The 15,202-nt window shown below is 41.2% G+C and overlaps 1 protein-coding gene across 1 annotated transcript in view; it reads left to right on the top strand.

Moving 5' to 3' along the window:
• The first annotated feature begins 536 nt into the window (after positions 1 to 536).
• DNAH8 (dynein axonemal heavy chain 8) overlaps positions 537 to 15,202 on the top strand; it is a 143,813-nt gene continuing 129,147 nt past the window's right edge. Inside the window, exons 1-9 of the mRNA XM_072994358.2 lie at positions 537 to 659; positions 1,561 to 1,750; positions 3,163 to 3,326; positions 3,911 to 4,087; positions 10,631 to 10,744; positions 11,427 to 11,534; positions 12,567 to 12,668; positions 13,558 to 13,704; positions 14,887 to 15,084. Coding sequence (XP_072850459.2) covers positions 552 to 659; positions 1,561 to 1,750; positions 3,163 to 3,326; positions 3,911 to 4,087; positions 10,631 to 10,744; positions 11,427 to 11,534; positions 12,567 to 12,668; positions 13,558 to 13,704; positions 14,887 to 15,084 — 1,308 coding nt within the window. The 5' untranslated portion in view covers positions 537 to 551. The remainder of the gene's footprint in view (positions 660 to 1,560; positions 1,751 to 3,162; positions 3,327 to 3,910; positions 4,088 to 10,630; positions 10,745 to 11,426; positions 11,535 to 12,566; positions 12,669 to 13,557; positions 13,705 to 14,886; positions 15,085 to 15,202) is intronic.

Raw genomic sequence — 15,202 nt, 5'->3', positions numbered from 1 at the left:
TTTTCAGACTTAAAGCCATGAGGGAACAATGCGCTGTGGAGATACTGGTGTATACATATATCACCATAGAGATGATTCTTTACTTACACTTTCAAACTGAGAGATATAATGCTTTAGTTTGGAGAAAGGGGTTGAATAGCTTGTAAAGATCATATGATACTGTGTAATGCATAATTTATATTATTCATTTCCGTTCAAACTCATGGAATTCAAAATTTTAAAAGGATTTAGTTTATCCACGGAACTGCCTGGAAGGCAAACGCATTGCTCAGATTTACAGAATAGGGAAGACTCATGCTTTTTGGTCTGTGTGGAACCTGTAGCTTTTGTAGAAACCTATTATTAGAACCTCTGAAAGAGATTTCATTGTAGCTTAGATGGACTTGTCTCCTTTACAAATCTCAGGATGCCACTGTAACACCAGCCACGTTTTATTCCCTTACAGCGAAGTGTACTTTGATATAAAAGAGTGCAACTTTTAAAAATTTACTTAAATGTGCTTATTTTCAGAGTGTGGTAGAACAATTCCAGGAATGCTGAAAGGAACCAAAATGATGAAATTATATGTTGATGAGACCCCAGACACATTCAAAGGACTGTGTTTATTTTTTGTACGTGCCAGAAATGATATTGCTGCCAATATTAAAGCTATGCACGAGGTACTGTGATCACTACGATCTTTACTGTTAGCCACATGCCCATCAGGTAGATGTAGGCAGGCCCCATAAATTGTTGGAACTTGTAGTCCTGTGTGGGTGCATTGCATCAATGCCTAAAATCCTGTTGGTGTCACTTTATGCTATGCAGCTTTGATGACTTCATCAACTGGCAATAGAAATCTTCAGTTCAATTCAATTTAATTCAAAATTTCACATCTCTAGGGATCCCTAGGGATCTCTAGGGCAACCTCTGGAAGTGAGTCTTTCATATTGAAAAACCCATTGATGGATTGCTGCTGGCCATCCTGAACCAACAATGGAACAGCTGGTGGCAAATTTCTGATATTAAATGGCTCAGCCTTCCTGTCCCAAGGCTTACAAAGGCTTCCCAAGAGCAAAAAGACCCTTGAAACCTGAAGGGTAGGATACAAAATTTCAAAATTAAATTAAATAAAATTAAAAGTTCCATTGCCAGATTATTATGATGATGCTATCCAAGTTGTGCATCATAAAGCTACGCCAACAGATTTTCAACCTGCGTATGCAGGCCACACTTGATACTTTCACATCATTGTCAAATAAATAAATTTAGGCATGTGAAAATGCTGGACATTCCTCAAAACATCACAACATTGACCTACACATGCCCTAAACTGCACAGGGAACTTTCCAGGGGTGATGGCTTTAAAATAAATAAAAAATGAGTGAGTGTGGTAGTATTGGCAACTGCATTTAAGACACATCTTGCTAATTCCTGCTAATGTACAGGAGTGGTTTGCTTCTCACCAGAATAAGATTTTTTAGATGAGAACATTATTAGATTTATTCTAAAATCTAAAGTTCTGTTGTACAATGCATGTTTGTGTTTCTGGTTTCTAAACATCATCTGATCCAATTCCAGGACATATACTTTTCAGTACTGGATGGAAGTGAAGGTCTCCTGCTTGGGATTAAGAATGTCATTTCAAAAGTATTCCTGCCTGCTGTCCTTGCTACAAATAATTGGGGTGCTCTGAATCAAACCAAGCAGGGACATCTTGAAAAACAGAGTTTTACTGAAACGCTTAACAGATATTTGGCATTTTTGGATGGTAAGATCCATATTGAATGAATGAGAAATTGGCTTTATTAGTTTCAAGTTTTTGATTTTGAAGTATTACACCTTTCATTATTATGAACGGGATGGGCCCTAAATCAAGAACACATTCATTACAAAATGCTGTGCAATTTCCAACAGTTTCTCAAGTGGATTTTTATGTGTAAAACCTGTGTGGTGAGACTTTCATACTTCATAATGTGTGTATACAGACAAAGAGAGTGTGTGCTGGTGTGAGTATGTCTGATATGCATGTGGCTACCATGGTTCTAAAGATGAGATGTTGGTGAAAGATGCCCTGGGGTACTCTGTCAAACCAAAAATTTTGATGCTTGAACTGGATCACAACTGGCATTTCTCTACACAGGATTTGTTTCAGAACAGATTTCAGGATACTAAGAGTTTTCTCCTTCTGATTATCATCTAAATGTTATGCCCCATGCAGAGTAGACATGAGCCCCATGACACAGTGGTTAAACTGCAGTACTGCAGTCAAGCCTCTGCTCACAACCTCAGTTCAGGTAGCTGGCTCATGGTTGGCTCAGCCTTCCATCCTTCTGAAGTTGGTAAAAAGAATTACACACTTTCTGCTTTTATTGAACAAGTGCCTATATGTAAGCAAAGTATGTAAGACATGTAGTAGCACTCTGGAATAGTGGTTATTTAAAAATATAGCAACACATTGCCATTAGTTTTAAAAGCAATGAAGCCATCTCTATCTCGAGCTACCTTACCTTTTTAGTTTCTAGAGCAACAAGCCATTTAAAGCAGACCACAACCCTAGCAAAGGCAACTCCTTCAAGTTGTTTGCCTTCTTCTTCCGCTGGATTCCATCTGACTCAGGCTGTAGGAGTTGGTAGTTTTGACATAGCATTGCTTCTGCTTCCCACCACGGCCATGTCTCAGCCATAAACCTTGCAAACTGAGGTATGTTTCTAAAGGGTGCCACTTGAATGATCAGTCCACTATTAGGCAAGGCCAATCCAGTTTCATCACATCCTATCAAAACAAACCTTGAGCCTGGGGCTTTTAGGCTGGGCAACTTGTTTCGCTGTGAGAAGATCCTGCCATGCTAAGTTCCTGGCCCCTTCCCTTTGGCGCTTGCCACCTGCCTGGCTTGCATCATACTACCAGTTTCTGGACTTTCTCATTGCTTCTTTTAGAACTCAACCAATGTATTCTCTCTTCAACCCCACCCCTGGTGGTGACATTTTCCATAAAAGGTTCTGTGAGCGGAAGCTGACAACTGCAACACAACCTAGTGCTTGGGGAGAGAGTGAAGGGGTAAGCACAACACGCACAGTCTTAACTAACGTGGGAAATATACTGTATATGGATAGTTATTCCAAATGAGACAAAGTGCAAATTCAAACGGCAGGATCTGATTATGTTCTTTACTTGTTTTAGGTGCTAGAGTGAGCATTGAAGGGACTGTTCAGTTAAAACAAATAGATTACATTGATTTTTCTAAACTCCAGTCTTTTGAGGAAGTAACAGCAGCAAGTGCCAATCCTGACATGGTTCATCAACTAGAAGATGTCCTTATGATTTGGTATAAGCAAATTGAACAGGTAGATTTGTTACGACACATTAACTACAAAGAACAAGGGGTTGGCAATATATACTGTCTCACCCCCCTTTTTCTTCTTTATACCTTTTATAGGGCAAATGGGGGGGGGGGGGAAGGTTGCCGAAATGTTTCATACATGCTCAGTTCCCTTCCCGCTTGTCTTAATTTATTCTCTGGACTGTAGCCTCTCTGTTCTGCATTTTAACTAAATTTATAACAAACAATAGGAATAAGGTTAGAAAATTCTGATAACACAACATTTACATCAGAGATAGGAGATTTTTTTATAAAATTAAACTTCCAGAATCCCATTATGTTGACATTGTGGCTGTGGAATTCTGAGAGTTATAGTGCAAAAGGATAACATTTCCCTTCTCTAAGTTAAAGTGGCATCGTTGAATTTAGCCAAGTTTAGTTCCACCAACATTAATGATCAGTTATGTTTCTGCCTCAAGACATATTGATAGAGCTAGTAATAACCACTGGACATTAATATATGTAACATCCCATATGTATATCTGGTTATATATATAACCAAATATACATTTAAAAATATACTACTAGTATTCTCTTGTCTGTTTGCAGGTTTTGATTGAGAGTGAACAAATGAGAAAGGAAGCAGATGATTCAGGTCCTTTGACCGAACTGGAACACTGGAAGCGCATGTCTGCGAAGTTTAATTTTATTATTGAACAAATTAAAGGACCTCAATGCAAGGCTGTCATAAATGTTTTAAATGTTGCACGTTCCAAAGTGATAAAGGTAGCTCTAATTAATTTTTTTTAAATTACTTAGCTGGTTTAAACCTCCTATATATCCCTCTGTTTGTATGCTTTTACCTTTGCTTAATAATACTGGCTCTATAAAATCTGCTTCTCAGATCTCACTTTCACTATTTTTTTCATTGCCGCTGCCTACTGTAGTTCTATAACTTCTATCATAGACCAAACTCCAATTGCTGATCTACAGTAGACCCACTGAGACAGTTGCTAAATGGTAAATCAACTTTACTTAGGGGAAAACCATTGATTTAGTGAATCTACTCTGACTGGAACTAACAATTGGATTCAGGTGATGGGTTAGTATTCTGACTCTCCCCATACACGTGGACTGAATTAGTATTTCTTTGCTGTTGAACCACTTCTTTACGAAGTATCACAATTAGAGTACTGTACCACATTAATGGTATTGTACTACAGAGTAAACATTTTCATGGGTTTGGTAATCTAGATTGGAACAATTCATGTAGTTATATCCCAGCTGGATTACTGTACTCTACATTGGGCTTCCTTTGAAAAGTGTTCAGAAACTTCAGCTGCTGGGACTGGTTCCAAGATTTGCATACCCCCCCCCCCCCCGGTGCAACAGCTCCACTAGCCACCAATCCATTTCTGGGAACAATACAGTGTGTTGGTTTTAATCTATAAAGCCTTTAAAAGATTAGGTCCAAGCTATCTCAAAGACCACATGTCTTTTTATGAGCTTGCCTGGGTGTTAAGATCTTTCAGTCCCACCACATTCACAGGTGTGTTTGATGGGTACAGGGGAGAGGGCCTTCTCTGTTGCTGCTCCCAGACTTTGGAACTCCCTCCCACAGGAGGCAAGGCTGGCCTCCTGCATGCAGGCAAAGAACTTTATCTTCAAGCAGGCTTTTCCTTAGTGACTGTCTAGGAGGTAGTACATTGGATGGACAATATTTTGTTGCTTCTACAGTAGTGCCTCGGTTTACGGATTTAATGCGTTCTCTGGGACGTTACATAATGTGAAAAATTTGTAAACCGAAATGCAGTTTGCTGTAGGAACAGGGGTGGCACTATAAACCTCTAGGCAAAATGCATCCTAGGGAAACTTCCTTTGTGCTGCGAAAAAAAATAGTAAACTGAGGCATTATTTTCAATGGATTTCCGTTCATACACTGAAAATTACTTTAACTGAGGTGTTCGTAAATGGAGGTACTACTGTAAATCTGTTTTAGTCATGCTTTTGCCAAACTTATTAAATATAATGTTATTAATTTTTTTAAAAAAATATTTGATTAAATTACTGTTTTTAGCTTTTAATTTTGTGTTTATAATGACATCAGCTGCCTTGGATCCCTTTTTTAGGAGCCAGGTGAGGTAACATACATGAATGAATGAATGAATGAATGAATGAATGAATGAATGAATGAATGAATGAATGAATCAATCAATCAATCAATCAATCAATCAATCAATCAATCAATCAATCAATCAATCAATCAAGTCATTTCTGTTTACAAACATTGGTGCTATAGTGTGGGGACAACAGCACCACAAAGTTTTATTACTTGTGTTTTGGGAAGTATTCATCTTATTTTTTATTTATTTATTTATTTATTTATTTAATTTCTATGCCGCCCACTCTACCCAGAGGTCTCTGGGTGGCTCACAACAATTAAAGTTCAATACAATAAAAGATAAAATGATTACAATACAATTAAAATACAATTAAAATTGCAATCAGGACCCACAGTTGATGTTATTTCAATTAAAAGCCTTCTGGAACAGGAAGGTTTGACCTGGCGCCGAAATGTCATCAACGTTGGCACCAGACGAATTTCACTTGGGAGGGCATTCCATAGTCTGGGGGCAGCTGCCGAGAAGGCCCTTTGTCTGCAAGCCATCCCTCTTACCTCCTTGAGGGATGGCTCTTTCAAAAGGGCCCCCTGGCTAGATCTTAACTGCCAGGTAGGCTCATATGGAAGGAGGCGGTCCTTCAAGTATCCAGGGCCCAAGCCGTTTAGGGCTTTATACGTCAAAACAAGCACTTTGAATTGGGCCCGGGCAGCAACTGGTAACCAATGTAAATTAAACAGAATCAGCTTGATGTGCTCTCTAGCGGCCCCACCACTCACCAGCCACACAGCTCGATTCTGGACCAGTTGCAGTTGCTGGACCGTCTTCAAAGGCAGCCCCACATTGAGCGCATTGCAATAATCTATACAAGATGTTACCAGTGCATGTGTAACTGTCATGAGACTCCGCTCGTCCAGGTAGGGCCGCAGCTGATATAATTTCCGCAGCTGAAGGAAGGCGCCTCTGGCCACCAAGTCCACCTGGGCTTCCAGAGTTAGACTGGGATCCAGTAGCACCCCCAGGCTGCGGACCCTGTCCCTTAGGGGGAGTGTAACCCCATTCAGGGCAGGGAAATGGCCCTCCAGCCTGTCCGGCGAAGCACCCACTAACAGCACTTCCATCTTGTCTGGATTGAGTTTCAATTTATTAACCCTCATCCAGTCCATTATCAGGTCCAGACACGAGTTCAGCACAGAAACCGCCTCACCTGGATTGGTGGAAAACGAGAGGTAGAGCTGAGTGTCGTCAGCATATTGCTGACTCCTCAGCCCAAACCTCCTGATGACCTCTCCCAGCGGTTTCATGTAGATATTAATCAGCATGGGGGACAGTAATGAGCCCTGAGGAACCCCAGGACATAAATGCCATGGGGCAGAGCAACTGTCCCCCAGCACCACCCTCTGGACACGGTCAGCCAGGAAGGAGCGGAACCACTGTAAAACAGTGCCCCCAACTCCCAACCCAGCCAGCCTATCCAGAAGGACACCATGGTCGATGGTGTCGAAAGCCGCTGAGAGGTCCAGGAGTATCAACAGGGTCACACTCCCCCTGTCTCTCTCCCGGCAAAGGTCATCATACAGGGAGACCAAGGCAGTCTCTGTACCAAAACCCAGCCTGAAACCTGATTGAAATGGATCCAGAAAATCTGTTTCATCCAGCAGCGCCTGGAGTTGCCCGGCCACAACCCGCTCCAACACTTTGCCCAAATAAGGGAGGTTCGCTACTGGTCGGTAGTTAACCACCAGCCTTGGGTCCAGGTTAGGCTTTTTAAGGAGTGGTCGAATTACCGCCTCTTTCAAGGCGGTAGGGACCACTCCCTCTCTCAAAGAGGTGTTCACGGCCTCCTGGACCCAAGTGCGAACCCCCCTGCCAGATCTTCCAATGAGCCAAGATGGGCAAGGGTCGAGCTGAGTGGTGGTAGAACGGACAGATCCAAGCACCCTGTCCACATCCTCGGGTCTCAACAATTGAAACTCATCCATTAATGTTTGACCTAAGCACGGCACACTGGACACACCTTCCGATTTTGCAGTAACAGTGGAGTCCAGCCCACTGCGAATCTGAGCGATTTTTTCCTCAAAATGAATAGCAAACTCATCACAGCGAGCTGATGAGCAGTCCAGGACCTCCACCGGATTTCCCGGTTGAAGAAGATCCCGGACCACCCGAAACAGCTCTGCTGGACGACATTCTGAGGAAGCAATGCGGCTGGAGAAATATTGCCGTTTCGCCAGCCGTATTGCCACGAAATAGGCCCGATAATGGGCTCTAAGTCATGTTCGATCAGACTCCCAGTGGGACTTCCTCCACCTGTGCTCCAGCCGTCTCCCCTCTCGCTTCATCACCCGCAGTTCAGAAGTATACCAAGGAGCTGTCTGGGCTCGGTGAGCATGGAGAGGGTGCTTAGGCGCAATCGTGTCAACCGCCCGGGTCATCTCCCTGTTCCATAGGGTGACCTGAGCTTCGACAGGAGCGTCGATCATATCAGACGGATAATCCCCCAGAGCATTCAGGAAACCATCCGGATCCATTAGTCTCCGGGGGCGGATCATCTTAATAGATCCCCCACCCTTGCAGAGGGAAGAAGAAGCTAATAGACTAAACTTGACCAAGAAGTGGTCTGACCATGACAATGGGGTCACGGCCAGCCCCTCCACATCCAAACCACCACCTTCCAGTCCCGTTGTGAAAACCAGGTCCAAGGTGTGGCCCTTCTCATGTGTCGGGCCGATGACACATTGAGACAGCCCCATGGTTATCATGGCAGCCATGAAGTCCTGAGCCGCCCCAGTCAAGGTAGCCTCGGCATGGATGTTGAGGTCCCCCAGCACCAACAACCTGGGAGTCCTCAACACCAGGTCCAAGACTACCTCCGTCAGCTCAGGTAGGGAGACTGTTGGTACGCAGCAGGGTGGGCGGTACACCAACAGAATCCCTAATCTGTCTCGCAAGCCCAACACACAATACAGGCCCTCAAGACCTCCCCTCAAAGGGACAGGAAGCCTGGTCAAGGAGATAGAACTCCTATAGACTATAGTAACTCCCCCTCCCTGACCCTCCGAGCGACACTGGTGCTGGACCGAGTACCCAGGCGGACACAGCTGGGAGAGGGGGACACCACCTTCCTCTCCCACCCAGGTCTCAGTAATGCACGCCAGGTCAGCACCCTCATCCAGAATTACATCATGGATGAGGGCAGTCTTATTTTGTACTGACCTGGCGTTCATCAACAGCACCGTGTGGCTCAAGGGTTTGCTGACATGGTCACCTGATACCATCTGGTTGGAGGTAGGACTAGAAGAGGGGATAGATATAAGGTATCTAACCTCTCTTCTCCTACGCGGGCATGTTCTACCCCCACCACCATTCCTTCTCCTACCCAGCATCACCTCAATGGCTGCCCCCTCCAACGCCCTCCCCCCTTCCTGTTCCATCAGGTCCACTGTGGGTCTCTTATGCAATCCAGTGGCAATTAATAGTAATAACAGTTAAAAACAAACAAACAAAAACAAACACACACACCCTTCTAATGCTCCTTCTCCCCTCCCAGCCATGTGGCTGGTGTTAAAGAAGGGGTGGGGTAGCCCGAAGCAGCAGCAGGGCCCCAGTCCTGCAGGCCAAAGGAGTCCAGGCCAGAAATTCCCCCAGACACTGTCTCTCACCCAGTGCCTGAGGGACGGCAGATGTCACAGGCGACTCCCCGACGGCAGGCACGCTGGTCTAGCTGGGCCTTGGCAAAGGCTTCTGGCTTGACTATGTACCCCAGATGAGTAAATTTCCAAGAATGTAATATCTACAACTCATGACAAAACCTAGACAAGATATCTTGGGTTGGTTCCGTTATCCTCTTAATCTACTGATCATCCTTTGCAAAATAATAAAAGGGTATATGCAGGAAAAGGAAATCATATTTATGCTTTTTTCCCCAAAACAAACAGTCATGGCCAAAAAATATTGGCACCCTTCCAATTCTGTCAGAAAACGCAACCCTTCTCTCAGAAAATTGTTGCAGTTACAAATGTTTTGGTACTCACATGTTTGTTTCTTTGGTTTGCGTTGGAACAACACACACACACACACACACACACACACACACACACACACACACAAAATACAGAGAAGAAAAGTCAGATCTAATACAACACCACACAGAAACCCAAAAATGCATTGGCCAAAATCTGGGGGCACAACGTAATGGCCAGTGTCAGAAAGCTATGTCTCCACCAGAGGCCATGGGTCTTCCAGCAGGACAATGACCCGAAACACACTTCAAAAAGCACTCAGAAATGGTTACAAACAAAGCTCTGGAGAGTTCTGAAATGGCCAGCAATGAGTCCAGATCTGAATCCCATAGAACACCTGTGGAGAGATCTCAAAACAGAAGTTGGGAGAAACCATCCCTCAAATCTGAGGGCCCTGGAGCAGTTTGCAAAAGAGGACTGGTCCAAAATTCCAGTAGAGAGGTGTTAGAAACTCATTAATGGTTACAGGAAGCGATTGATTTCAGTTATTTTTTCCAAAGGAGGTGTTACCAAATATGAAGTTAAGGGCGGCAGTAATTTTGGCCAGCACATTTTTGGGTTTCTGTGTGGGATTGTATCAGATTTGACTTTTCTTCTCTGATTTTTTGTGTTGTTTCAACGCAAACCAAAGAAATGCACATATGAGTACCAAAACATTTGCAACTGCGACAATTTTCTCAAAGAAGGGTGCCAATATTTTTGGCCATGACTGTATGAGTCCCTATTGTGGAAGAGCAGAACTTTTAAAATTGTTGTGGGGGGGTTGTTGAGGTATTGCACAACTTCTGCTACTTAGTAATTTTATAGAGCCCCTTCACTCTTCTTAATGAACTGTCTTTTGTCTGTTTTTTCCTTCCAAACAGTCTATGAAGTAAGTTACCCTTAGCCTCATTTTATGGTCATAAAACTATTAAAACTGGATTACAGGTTTTATGACACCACATAAGGATTACATGACAGATAGGAATCCAAGAATCCCAGGTCCAAATCAACCTTTCTATTGGGTGAATTCCACAGGCAATTCACAGAAGAAGAAAAAATATTGTAAATAAAAGTGGTCATCAAGTACACTTGGGGCCAATACAGGTTATTTGACAAAGTGGCTTGACCATAGTTACATACCTACTCTTTCAATAATGTGCATTTTTATGTTGTTATTGATATGTTCTTCCTTTTTTAAATGTCAGCTGTGGCGAGATTTGGATGCCAGAATAACAGACACTGCAAATGAATCAAAAGACAATGTGAGATATTTATACACCCTAGAAAAAGTTTGCCAGCCACTCTATAACTACGATTTAGTAAGTACATTGCTTTGAAAAATCATTTGCGTTTTCACATTACAGTATGTTAAGTCTATATCCCCTAATTGAGTGTAAAAAAATAACATTGAACATGTCCTTTCACCCTTAAATACCGAGGTTTTCATGTGAAATAGCTGGTTTCTAGTGCTCATTGAGTAATCAAAATGCAGTTCAACTTAGAAGGGCTTGGTGATATAGAATGAACCTTTCTGTCAGGACTGAGCTATAGATTGCAGTTGAGATGAGCTAGGGATGGCTAAGAATCAATGTGGAGAGACAGAAAAAGAAGCAGAGAGGAAGTCATGAACAGAGGTGAGATTGAAAAGCAAACCAATACTGAATGGAAAGCTGGGAGATGGGACTGAAGATCAAGCCAGGGCTGAAGATCTCCCTTTTTGTGGATGTTGAAAAAATTCTGGAAAGATATCTCTCATAGTTACATTAGACGTACAGTATATTTTTTGATAGAGGAGTCTTATGCATGTGTTAAAGATGTGTGTACTTCACAAGCATTGAGGGGAGTGCATTAGCCCTTCCCTTGTCCATCATTACTTTCCTCACATGAAAGCTTTTCAAGAAGGGTTTCCCTTCACAGTTGTTTGTTACCACCACCTTGTGGTTCTAAAATATACAGCCTCTCAGTATGAACTTAACTAATTGTATAAAATGTTTACCTTAGGTTTCCATGGCTCATGGAATACAAAATCTGATTAATGCTATACGAATGATACATAGCGTTTCAAGATATTATAATACTTCTGAGAGAATGACATCATTGTTTATAAAAGTAAGTACTTTGATGTGGAAGGTTTATGTACATAACTTTAAAGGATTCAAAATAGTTCAAAATACAAAAGGAGAAAATCAAGTATTTTACAGTAGCAGGCTTCATCCTTCAGGCTTCTCTGGCAGTTCAGCAGAGGAGTGCCAGATCAGCAGCATCTCATTTCCTGAGACTTCAAGCCCATAAAGTAAGACCAGGGAGCCGACCCTTGCGATGCCATAGAGGTGGGGCAGGCAAGAGTGGGGAGAAAGGAATACCACCCTCCCCCCAGCTTTGCAACATTACTTCCAGACTCAAATGTCAATAATGCTGGTACCTCACTTCCTGCCATGCTCCAAATGACACAATGGATCCAAACTGGTATCTCATTCTCTAGCGCAGCTCACCCTAAAATTTATTTCTCTGCTTGGAGACCGAGAGAAGTACTGTAGTTCCTTCAGATTTTATCCAGTGCTCTAGACTTGACAACCTCAGTTCAATATAGCTTCAGAAACATATTAAGTCTCCCCCTCCCCCGGCCACCAGACTTTTCTCACAAAATTAATTTGGATAACAACTATCTCAGAATTATTTTTGTTTCCATTTTGATAAAAAGGATAATCTCTCCCACTTAGTGCTTCACAATGCCTTGCAGATTTACTCTGTGTGTTCTGCTAGTTACTGATGGAAGCAACAATTGTGGGGGTCAATACACTGTTGTCAGAGAGAAAGGAGGTTAATGGGAGGAAATATATATTCCCCTTACTGTATCATCTAGTTTGATCCATTGTCTTGACCACTGAGTGAAAAGTACTTGCTACAGGGATTGTGGAAATGCAAGAAATTTCAAAAGCCTGGAGAATAAAGGAGTATAGATGAATCTTGTGTTTATATATGAATCATTAAGGAAAGAAATTACCTCAGAGAAATTTAACTGGAAGTTGACCTAGTGGTCAACAATCTCTTAATATATTGGACAGATATCATGTACTGTATGTATTTTCTTCTTGTTTTAACACTTTTGATACAACTTTTTTTTCTTCTTCCACATGATAGGTCACAAATCAAATGGTAACAGCATGTAAGGCATATATCACTGATGGAGGTTTTAGTCGTGTATGGGAACAGGATACTCCAACAGTAATCAAGAAAATCCAGGTTTGTGTAGAGCACAGTGCCGTTTCAATGGCATTGTATCTGCCTCCTATTGAAGCTTTCCTGAAAAGAGATAGCACCCTTGTGTGTGTGTGTGTGTGTGTGTGTGTGTGTGTGTGTGTGCGTGCGCGCGTGCGCGCGCGCGTGCGTGCGTGTGTGTGTACCATATAGTACTGTGCAACGATTTCTGTTATAAAACAAGATTTTGTTTTTCTTATTAAATAAATTATTGTAGTGAATTTTCATTAAATTTGATAGCAAAACATGTATTGTACCATAATTTACATAACTCCATTTATATTTAAAAAATTCTGCTTTTTCTTAGTAGAACTTGCTGCCTAATTAGATCCCAGGGGATTTGCCCTAGCACACTACTTTGTGGTTTAGGTTTTACACTTGTGGGTTAAAAGAAATTAATTTTGAATTGTTACAAAATAGCAAGCATCTTGTCAGTATGCCCCCTTAATTAGCAAAAAATGAAAATAAAAATGTTCAGCACTGAGAGGAGAGGGAAGGGCACTTAATGTTTTGGCTAAGAAAAAGTTTATTTGCAAAACTCCCCGCTTGCTCATTTGAACAAAAAAGATGTAGGTTGTTTTCTTCATATTTCAGTAGGCGAGCATTAAAATAGATGAACAATTAATTTTAAACATAAAACTGTAAGGAAAGAGTCTAATTGGGAAAGCTGCCTACAGAGTATGAACAATTGTGAATGATGGGTTTTGGTTTGGTTTTGCTTTGTCTATAATAACTGCAACATTCAATAGATTTACAGAATTTTTATTCTGCTTCCATGGAAGGCTGAGACTGCCATCTACTTAACAGGTTCAGTTAATTAGTCTTCCTTTCTCTTTATGACACTAATAGCTATCTACTTGCTTTAACACTTTAGGACTGTATTTTTCTATTTAAAGAGTATCAGAAAAGTTTTCACAAAACAAGAAAACAAATTTTGGAGACTTTAGGGGAGAAGACATTTGAAGTATCTGAGATGTATATTTTTGGCAAATTTGAAGCTTTCTGTAAAAGGCTAGAAAAGGTAAGTGCTTTTCAAAAAACCTCTCTAAAGGAAGAAACAACAACCGTGCATTTCTACCTTTGATTTAAACCAGCCAGTTAAATGACAATTAAGTAACCAAAGGGGTAACTAAAGCTAACAACTGAAATCTAAGCACTGCCAGAGTAGAGGCTCTCAGATACAATGATCCTTCTTCCTTCTTTAAAGAGGACAGCTCCTTGTTTTAAAGGCACTGAAAGATCAGTCTTCTACTTGAAGAGCAGTCCAGTCCAAGATTAGTTAATGAATAAGATAAGGAGATAAAGTCCTCTGAAGTAGCCTGTCAGCAGTTTACATTTGTAAAAATAGACTTGAGCAGGTTAATTGGTATTCCTGATAGTGTATTTTCATTGAAATTATATTCATCATTTCTTCTACATTTATATATACAGAAATCTATGTCACCCTTTCTACAAGCTTCCCTTTGTTCATTTTTCTTCATTTTTGGTAATGCGCACACAGACGTCATTATTTTTCAAACGTTCTGTTAAGGTGAACAGCATTCTCCTTCCAGAAGGATTGTGGCTACCCACATCCAGAAACACAAGCTACATTTCTTAACTTTTTGAAGTACATTTGGTTAAACTCTTTTCACAGCAATTTAGGACCAGTTTTTCCTGGGGTTTTTACATCAGTATCTCAGAAGTAACACTTCAAACTGCAAATGACATTTGTATGACTGAAGCTTTTCTATTCCACAACCCCGCCACCTTCATTTGTGAAATTAGATGTCACAGAGAAGAGTTTTCTCCTCATCTTCTCTTGGACATGTTAGCTTTCTATTTGAAGAGATGTTTTCCCCTTTTTGTATGGAGCAGTAGTCAAGTATGTTGAGTCCCCTCCACTGTGTAGTGGTAGAAGACATGCAGAGATTTACTAGGTAATTGAATCCTAGGCTTCCATGTGATAAACATAGCGATGTTATGGCTCAGTGAATACCAAATAACATTCCATTTTAGGAAAATGAGGTTAGGATAGAATGGGGAAAAAAGCATACCCCACCCTCAAATGAGGACCTCTGAGGGCAGTTACTACTCAGAGCATCTGAAGTATTCTAATCAAACCAGCCAATTTAAATTAATTGGTTATTAGCAGATACACAGCTTATTAAAGCCTAGCATTATTGTTCTGAAGTAAGAACATTTCCTTTCCTTCTCATTTTAGATAACAGAAATGATAACTATAGTTCAAACCTTTTCTGCACTGAATATGTCTACCATTGAAGGCATTGATATTATGGCAATTAAATTCAAAAATATCTACCAAAGTGTTCAAAAGAAAAAATATGATATTCTTGACCCACGGAAAACAGAATTTGATGTAGATTTTGCAGATTTCATGACAAAAATTGAAAATTTAGAGGTAAGTAATAAATATTTCTGATTAATAGCACAGGCTTTGATTACTTCAGAGGGAAAGACTGTTGGCATTTTCAAAACTTTAGCATATTTTTGCAGTTACTTTTTACATAAAAGGATTG

The sequence above is a fragment of the Pogona vitticeps genome, chromosome 1 (assembly GCF_051106095.1).
Source record: "Pogona vitticeps strain Pit_001003342236 chromosome 1, PviZW2.1, whole genome shotgun sequence".
Lineage (NCBI taxonomy): Eukaryota > Metazoa > Chordata > Lepidosauria > Squamata > Agamidae > Pogona > Pogona vitticeps.
The sequence above is the reverse complement of the archived record's forward strand: the minus strand, read 5'-3'. Positions and strand labels throughout refer to the sequence as shown.